Consider the following 9,419-nt stretch of genomic DNA (forward strand, 5'->3'; position numbering starts at 1 on the left):
CGGTACCTGGACGCTACAGAGGTTGCACAAGTAGTCCAACTCCTCCAGGATGGCACATCAATACGTGCCATTGCAAGAAGGTTTGCTGTATCTCCCAGCACAGTCTCAAGAGCATGGAGGAGTTTCTAGGAGACAGGTAGTTACTCCAGGAGAGCTGGACAGGGCCGTAGAAGGTCCTTAAATCGGTATCTGCTCCTTTGTGCAAGGAGGAACAGGATGAGCGCTGCCAGAGCCCTACAAAATGACCTCCAGCAGGCCACTGGTGTGAATGTTTCTGACCAAACAATCAGAAACAGGCTCCATGAGGGTGGCCTGAGGGCCCGACGTCTTGTAGTGGGTCCTGTGCTCACTGCCCGGCACCGTAGAGCTTGGCATTTGCCATAGACCACCAGAATTGGCAACTACGCCACTGGTGCCCTGTGCTCTTCACCGATGAGAGCAGGTTCAACCTGAGCACATGAGACAGACGTGAAAGGGTCTGGAGATGCCATGGAGACCATTATGCTGCCTGCAACATCATTCAGCATGACCGGTTTGGTGGTGGGTCAGTGATGGCCTGGGGAGGCATATCCCTGGAAGGATGCACCCCTACTGCTATTAGGTATCGGGATGAAATCCGTGGACCCATTGTCAGAACCTACGCTGCTGCAGTGGGACCTGGATTTCTCCTAGTCCACAACAATGCCCGACCTCATGTGGCTAGAGTCTGCAGGCAGTTCCTGGAGGATGAAGGAATTGATACGATTGACTGGCCCCCACGTTCACCTGACCTAAACCCAATAGAACACCTCTGGGACATTATGTTTAGGTCCATCTGGCGCTGCCAGGTTTATCCTCAGACTGTCCAGGAGCTCAGTGATGCCCTGGTCCAGATCTGGGAGGAGATCGCCCAGGACACCATTCGTCGTCTCATTAGGAGCATGCTCCGATGTTGTCAGTCATGCGTACAAGCACGTGGGGGCCACACAAACTACTGAGAATCATTTTGAGTTGCTACAATGACATTTTGGCAAAATGGACCAGTCTGCTGCATCATTTTTTCACTTTCATTTTTGGGGTGTCTTTGATTTCCCCCCTCTATAGGTTGATCATTTTAATTTCTATCAAATTATGTGGCATCATTTTGTAACTAATACATCACCTACTTTTTATCAGGAAAGATATTCAAGATCATTTTCCCCCGTTTAGATTTGATAGATGATAAGATAAAAACTTTATTGATCCCACATCGGGGAAATTCACATGTTACAGAAGTAGCCCATGGTGTACAGTACTAAAAGAAAGAAAAAAAAACTCTTATGTACACACATACACACACACACATATATATATATGTATGTATATGTATGTATATATATATGTGTGTGTATATATATATATATATATATATATATATATATATATATATATATATATATATGTGTGTGTGTGTGTGTATATATGTATGTATGTATATATATATGTATGTATATATATCACACACACACACAGTAATATATATATATATATATATATATATATATATATATATATATATATATATATATATATATATATATATCACACACACACACACAGTATATACAGTATATATATATCACACACACACACACAGTATATATATATATATATATATATATAGATAGATATATATATATATATATATCTATCTATATATCTATCTATATATATAGATATATATAGATATATATATATATATCTATATATATCTATATATATCTATATATATAGATATATATATATATATATATATATCTATATATATATATCACACACACACACACACACAGTATTGCAATACAGTACCTGATATCGCAAGTTGGCACATTCCACTTTCTGTGCCAAGCCTTAATCAACCCCCCACCCCCACCGTAACTTGGTTTGATCAAGTCCCGCGAAAGTGGAGGCACCGCTGGAGCAGTTGGGAGGAGTCAGCGCGACAAAGACAGGTAATTAAAGACCCTTTCATGCAAACTAAACACTTAAAAACCACATACTTTCGGGGTTTGTGGATAATGTGAGCACACAGAAAATCAGCGTTTACACCAACATCTTGAGCTAGTTCGTTATCGGTTGAGCTCGATTCGCGTGCAGCCTGGTCAGTCCAGGTACCCACTTCATACCCGCGGTTAGGCCGTGCCATTTTCCCTACGTCAGCACTTGGTTATGTTTGTTAAATTGATTATAGACCATCCGCACGTTTGGCGAAGATCGTCACATAAAATCGACCAGGTTAGACAACTAATTGCTATCGTTTTGTTAAAGTTGTTATGCAAATCTGAATCTTAATGTGTCGCGTACTCAACCGGAAGTGAGCGAAGCAAGGCCCTTTAAAGGCCCTTTTAATTACGTGGTTCAGAGATATGCGTTGAGCATGCAAAACACAAAATAGTTAAATAAATTAGATGCTTTATCACACTTGGATTATGTCTAATGAGCACAGTAGAGGCATTTCATACATTTATTATGCATTTTATTTATGTATTTTAAGTTCATTTAATTTGTTACAGTATGAACTTTGACAACTGTACCCCGTTTATATAACTTTGGATATTACATCCATATCTAAATCCATTTCTTAGTCTGAGTTTGCATTTGGTCATACATAAAGTAAATAGAATTTTGTGAACAGTTTTTGGAATACCACTTTGGTGAGCTAAGGTTGTGCAAAAAAACTTATTTTGTGAACAGATTTAACAATGGCTGATGGTGGCTCCAATTTAAAGAATCCTTCCAGGAGGAAGCCGCGGCTGAATCCACAACATGATGCAGAAAAGCATATACAATGTAAAACTGACAAGGCAGGTCTTAGGGAGGTATTTGTCAGCTCTTCCAAAGGTGATGGAGATTCAGAATGGCCATGGCGCAAACAAGTATGATAACCTTTAACCCATTGTCTAGTTTATAATAGTGAAAAAATGCAGAAAGTTGCAATTAATGTTCCATAGACAAGTGATGTGCACATTATAATGCACCATTCTTCTAATATGTAGACCTTTGAAGTATGAGTTCATCTTTACACCTATTCCTAGATATTCAAAATTCTACCATACAAAACTGATTAAAATGGCAAAGGATTTGTGGCAGCTGTATTTTTCAGGTCTATTTCTGTGTGGAACTGCAGGTTCACTCTTGCCCTGTGACCACTCCATCATTGGATGAGGACGTGGACAGCAGCCATCAGTCGCTGCTTCCTTCTGAATGTGTAGAGCCTTCGCCCTACAATGGCAACACAGTAAGTAACTTTGCATCTAAATGCATGTAGTTGGTAACTATTGATCATATCTGATCATTTAGTCTTGTGTTTATGCTTTATGCTGAGGTCACCACCTGATCAGTGGACATATGAGAGCACACTGTAAATCCAGATGGCTTCTCTCATCTCTAGTTAGTGCTACCATGTCTCTGAGGGTGTCTCAGATAATATGGGTGTATTTGCTCAGAGCAACATCCTTATAATAGACCTCAACAGGTTGACAACTGCATCTAAACACGCAAGTGTCCCCACTTTGGTTCAACGAGAAAGTGTGTGTGTGTGTGTAAGTGTCCCCATTAGTAGGATAGCCGTAGGTGTTGGTGTCTAAGCAGCTTTAACTTGAGAAGAACATGTCAGCCATCATTAATATTGGTTTCACAAACATTGTATTTATCCCTTTCTACAACTGCAGGTTCACTCTTGCCCCGTGACCACTCCATCATTGGATGAGGACGTGGACAGCAGCCATCAGTCGCTGCTTCCTTCTGAATGTGTAGAGCCTTCGCCCTACAATGGCAACACAGTAAGTAACTTTGCATCTAAATGCATGTAGTTGGTAACTATTGATCATATCTGATCATTTAGTCTTGTGTTTATGCTTTATGCTGAGGTCACCACCTGATCAGTGGACATATGAGAGAACACTGTAAATCCAGATGGCTTCTCTCATCTCTAGTTAGTGCTACCATGTCTCTGAGGGTGTCTCGGATAATGTGGGTGTGTTTGCTCATAGCAACATCCTTATAATAGACCTCAACAGGTTGACAACTGCATCTAAACACGCAAGTGTCCCCACTTTGGCTCAACGAGAAAGTGTGTTTTAATTGTCCCTAGTTGTCGGATAGGTTTGTGTATTCGTGGGAGATGGGTCCAAATACAGGAGTGTCCCCACTTTGGCTCAGCTAGAAAGTGTGTTTTAAGTGTCCCTAGTTGTCGGATACGTTGGTGTATTGGTGGGGGATGGGTCCAAATACAGGAGTGTCCCCACTTTGGCTCAACTAGAAAGTGTGTGTGTGTAAGTGTCCCCATTAGTAGGATAGCCGTAGGTGTTGGTGTCTAAGCAGCTTTAACTTGAGAAGAACATGTCAGCCATCATTAATATTGGTTTCACAAACATTGTATTTATCCCTTTCTACAACTGCAGGTTCACTCTTGCCCTGTGACCACTCCATCATTGGATGAGGACGTGGACAGCAGCCATCAGTCGCTGCTTCCTTCTGAATGTGTAGAGCCTTCGCCCTACAATGGCAACACAGTAAGTAACTTTGCATCTAAATGCATGTAGTTGGTAACTAGTGATCATATCTGATCATTTAGTCTTGTGTTTATGCTTTATGCTGAGGTCACCACCTGATCAGTGGACATATGAGAGCACACTGTAAATCCAGATGGCTTCTCTCATCTCTAGTTAGTGCTACCATGTCTCTGAGGGTGTCTCGGATAATGTGGGTGTGTTTGCTCATAGCAACATCCTTATAATAGACCTCAACGGGTTGACAACTGCATCTAAACACGCAAGTGTCCCCACTTTGGTTCAACGAGAAAGTGTGTTTTAAGTGTCCCTAGTTGTCGGATAGGTTTGTGTATTCGTGGGAGATGGGTCCAAATACAGGAGTGTGAGCATTTAAGATCATTTTAATTTTATGTGCATTTTTCTTTTGAATTACTTTAATTGTGGTATATGACTTATAACATTGTTTGTATGTTTTTCAATTACCAGGTTTCAGCTTCTACCATCTACTGCCAAATTCTCAAAAATGTGAATTTCATGGATTCGTGCAGTAACTCATGAGTTTAACCCAAAACTAAAATCTGGACAAAGTCAGGTGGTTTTCTTCATCTCTCACTATGTAGGGGAAAATTATTTATTGGCCCTATTTAATGAAGGGAATCAAGGAGTCAATCTGAATGTATTAATCAGTTCTGCAGTTTCAATTCAAATTGCAGTAAAAAAAAAAATACTGCATTACAAATTCTCAATTGATTTGAATTGTTTAAACTCTAGTATTTTACTGCCTGAATCATGCTGATTTGTCTACATTGGCATTATTGTATGGCATCATGTACAATCAAATGTGGAAAATAATTGATTATTTTTATTATTTCTTTTAGTCCAAAGAAGATACTTCGGCTGAATCGATGGATGAGAGTAGTGATACTGACTACAGTGATGCTGATTACATCCGTGACTCTACTGGAACTGGCTCTGATGACAGTACATTTCTGTCCTCCGAAAACAAACTACGGACTTTACGATTGCTTCAATTAATGCCAGTTGATAATAGTTCAAAAAAAGAAAGCAGCTCAGCTCTCAGCCGAAACAAAGACTGTAGCACTGAAGAAGACAACACAGGAAGGAAGTATAGACCAACAGGGAAAAGGACAATCAGCCAAAAGAGAAAGAGGAACACATCACTCCGTCATAAGAAAGTCAATTCATCAATTAGCCCAGAGACAGCAGAACCTTCAATTCAAATAATGTGTACCTCAAATGATGAAGATCATCATGTGAATGGCAGGAGGAACTATTGCCTTTATTGCTCCAAGCCAACATCAAAAATCTCACAACATCTCAAAACTGTTCATCCCAATAAACCGGAGGTTGCAAAGGCACTTTATTATCCAGAGAGTTCCAAAGAAAGGAGAGTTCGACTTGCCATTCTTGCCAACAGAGGAAACTTTGCTCACAATACAGATGTAGTGAGAAAAGGAACAGGACATCTTGTTGTACGGTACCGAACAAAGAAGATCAGACATGCTAACGATTTTATTCACTGTGCACATTGCCAAGGTCTTTACTCAAAAAAGACATTATGGAAACATATCAAATGCTGTCACGAGAAGCCAAGAGAGGATGCACCTGAAGCTGGCCGAAAGAGAGTTCGATCTCTGTGTGCTCTGACCACACCTGTTAGTGTTGAGATTAGTGAAGGCTTCCAGAAAATCTTAACAAGAATGAACTATGATGAGGTGTCATATGTTGTTCATGAAGACAACTGCATCCTGCAACTGGGACAATATATGTTCAACAAACTGAAGAATAAAGGGAATAATGAGGACTACATAAGGCAAAAGATGCGAGAAGTTGGAAGACTGGTCCTCGAGGCTCAAAAGGTCACGCCACTCAAGAGATTGGAAGAATTTTTCATTCCTAAGAACTTCCCACATGTAATAGCTGCAGTGAAGAAGATGGCAGGATACAATCCTGAAACCAATGCTTATCAAACCCCATCTTTAGCACTCAAGCTTGGCTACAGTCTAAAAAAAATATCCTGTGTAGTTGAGAGTGATGCTATGATGATGGGTGATAATGTTATGGCAGAATATGCCAAAAGGTACAGATCAATACATGATAGCAGATGGGAAGAGTTCATCTCCAATGCAGCATTAAAGACCCTAAAAGAGGCAAAATGGAATATGCCACAGATGCTACCTTTTGCAGAAGATGTGAAGTTGTTAAACTTCCATATGGAAAAACAGCAAAATTTCGCAGAGAGAATGCTGAGAATCGCTCCCACTCCGAAAAACTATGCTGCCCTAGCTCAAGTAACGCTTGCTTTAGCCATTACATTCAACAGGAGAAGAGCAGGAGAGGTGTCAAGGATGTTGCTGACTGCCTTTAGGTCCCGTGACAAGTCAGTGTTGCATGATGATGTGGCTATCTGCTTGACTCCATTTGAGAAGAAAATGTGTGAGTACTTCACAAGAGTCGAAATCCGAGTGAAAGGGGGTAGGATGGTTCCTGTCCTCCTAAAACCATCCATGGTGATGGCTATGGAGTTGCTAGTTGAGATGCGAGAGCTGTGCCATGTACCCAGTGATAATGTGTTCATGTTTGGAAGACCAGAAGTATTGTCAGCCTATCGAGGGGGCGAGTGCCTTAAAAAATTTACTCAACTATGTGGTGCCCAACATCCTGAGGCACTGACTTCAACAAAGCTTCGAAAACATATTGCAACTATGTCACAGGTCCTGAACCTTGAGGAAAATGATTGTGATCAATTGGCTGACTTTTTAGGCCATGATATTCGCATCCACAGACAGTATTATCGGTTGCCTCAAGGAACGCTGCAGCTGGCCAGAATGAGCAAAGTGCTGCTGGCTATGGAGGGGGGGACTGTGTCAAAGTACAAAGGCATGACACTGGAGGATATCGAAATTGACCCCGCAGGTTTGTTCTTAATTTTTAATCCAGTTGCAATAAGATGTCAAAGGAAGCCTAAACAAATGGTTAAAATTAGCAGCTGTCTAAATACATTTACATTTTTGAAACAGTTTTAGGGATACTTAGTTTCTTATCTTTTTTTTTTTAACAAGTGCCCTACTCACTTCTGCCTGTAAATGTATGCATTCGTAAATTAATTTTATCTTGAATATTTTCTCATTGTCTTGTTTTTTTCCCCTAGAGACAGTGACACACTCCAATGAAGCACCTTCAAGTGACACCTCTGAAGAAGAGTGTACCAACACTGAAATGGAGAATATACTGCCTGTCACAGACACACCTGCATCTTTGGCGCAAGCACCTGCTGCTACTCAACCTAGACCAGGTTATAACTTCCAACGTCCAAAGAGAATGATGATTTTATCCTTTGCTCTTTGGGTATTGTACCCTTTCATTACGATCCGTAGAGGAAGACAAGGGTGTGAACAACCAGAAGATCCTCAGTCATTTCTCATAGACAGATGATCATGTGTCTGTCTGCTTAGATCTGTCTTGAATATTTGATGCTTTTCTCATTTCCTTTTCTTTTTTACACTATTACATAAATCTTCATTTGTTTCTTCACAGTACGAGTAGAGAGACACAGGCGTAAATGGACAACAGAAGAAGCTCAGGCAGTGGAGAAACACCTGATGAACTTCATCACAACATTCACAGCACCTGCCAAGCATGATTGCATGCTCTGTCTGCAAAATGAATTGGAGACTCTGAAAGATCGAACCTGGACGGATGTAAAACACTATGTGAGATACAGAATTACTGCCCTGAAGAGGCAAACAAGCATTTAAAAGCTTTCCTGTTTCTATCCTTGTTCATTCACCATGTTAATTTTCAATGAGGTAAGTTAAGAAACTTTCTGTTTAATACTTAATTTTAAGACTATATCTTACCTTGACAGTTTTAAGAGGTGTTATGTTTCTGTGATGTCAGCTGTGTTTCATAATCATTTGATTTCAGCTGTTTTGTAGTCATTCATTCGGAATTGGGGGAGGTACCAATATATACATTCATACCTACCATACATACGTTACATAAATGTTAACTTTCCTGAAGACTCCAGGAGCAGCAGGACATAATTCAGAGCTGGAGAGTCTGTAATTGTTTTGAAATCATTTTGCAAGTGTTGATTTTGTTATGAAAAGCCCAATGTTGGCATTACCTGTGTTCTGATCCACATGCAGGTCATGTGGATCCCCTTTTCTTTTTTGGAACACTTTACAATTACAACTATCGTTCTCTTTTGTGTTGCTTCAGTGAGCATTAAACTGATTTCAGGAAGCTCTGGCCCTGCGTTGACATGAATCTCTGTAGTGGTCATTTGCCATAAACAAACAAAAAGTCCAATTCAAACTTGACTATCATAATTAACTGACTTGAAAGAAATAAGACCCCAAAGATAACTTATATTAGGAAATGTGTATAATCAATGTCCCCAAAGGTTTGTCCCTGATTGTCCCCAAACTGCTGTTAAAAATCAGACTGCGGAAAAAAGGCTTTAAAAAATCAAATCAAACGATTTTCGTATTAAGGATTTTTTTCTGAATCCGAAAATGGTCGCACCTTCTCTCTAAACCATTCAGAAAGTTGGGTTCGGAAAGGTGGGGTGTTCGTTCATCCGCTCCCAATTGTCGTCTAAGTAGGTATGTGTGTGTGTGTGTGTGTGCGTGCATGTGTGAATCATGGCCATGGTAACAGCAGACCCATCCTCGACATCCACCTTTTACGCAGATTCTCGTTTCCCGCTGGACAAATTTGTTTTGTCCTGGACTCGAAGCGAGCGGTGACGTCGGCTCGCCGCAGGTTAACATTCAGGCGGTCGCTCCTGTCCAATATTCCATTAAAACGAGGGGGGGGGGGGGGGGGGGGGGGAGGAGCGTTTCTGCAGAGCAAATATCCGGCTGAGGTTTCAATAAGATT

The 9,419-nt window shown here is 40.6% G+C and overlaps 1 protein-coding gene across 3 annotated transcripts; it reads left to right on the forward strand.

Moving 5' to 3' along the window:
• The first annotated feature begins 1,880 nt into the window (after positions 1–1,880).
• LOC115250000 (uncharacterized) lies at positions 1,881–8,800 on the forward strand. Of its 3 annotated transcripts, none has more exons than XM_029836787.1 (5): positions 1,881–2,253; positions 2,713–3,256; positions 5,390–7,448; positions 7,684–7,827; positions 8,070–8,800. In XM_029836787.1, exons 3-5 carry the CDS (start codon positions 5,417–5,419, stop codon positions 8,288–8,290), a joined length of 2,397 nt encoding a protein of 798 aa, XP_029692647.1. In that variant the 5' UTR covers positions 1,881–2,253; positions 2,713–3,256; positions 5,390–5,416; the 3' UTR covers positions 8,291–8,800. The 3 variants fall into 3 exon arrangements, with proteins under 3 accessions (XP_029692647.1, XP_029692646.1, XP_029692648.1); XM_029836786.1 differs by having other exon boundaries at positions 1,907–1,970; XM_029836788.1 differs by lacking the exons at positions 1,881–2,253; positions 2,713–3,256 and adding an exon at positions 4,959–5,103.
• The last annotated feature ends 619 nt before the right edge of the window (positions 8,801–9,419 follow it).

Source organism: Takifugu rubripes, chromosome 5, assembly GCF_901000725.2.
Source record: "Takifugu rubripes chromosome 5, fTakRub1.2, whole genome shotgun sequence".
NCBI classification, from domain to species: domain Eukaryota; kingdom Metazoa; phylum Chordata; class Actinopteri; order Tetraodontiformes; family Tetraodontidae; genus Takifugu; species Takifugu rubripes.

Bases quoted from the DNA above. Each gene is read 5' to 3' on its own strand.
- LOC115250000 (XM_029836787.1), top strand. From the start codon at position 5,417: ATGGATGAGAGTAGTGATACTGACTACAGTGATGCTGATTACATCCGT. The intron at 7,449-7,683 runs GTTTGTTCTTAA...TTTTTCCCCTAG, and splicing joins TATCGAAATTGACCCCGCAG to AGACAGTGACACACTCCAAT. The intron at 7,828-8,069 runs GTTATAACTTCC...GTTTCTTCACAG, and splicing joins TGCTACTCAACCTAGACCAG to TACGAGTAGAGAGACACAGG.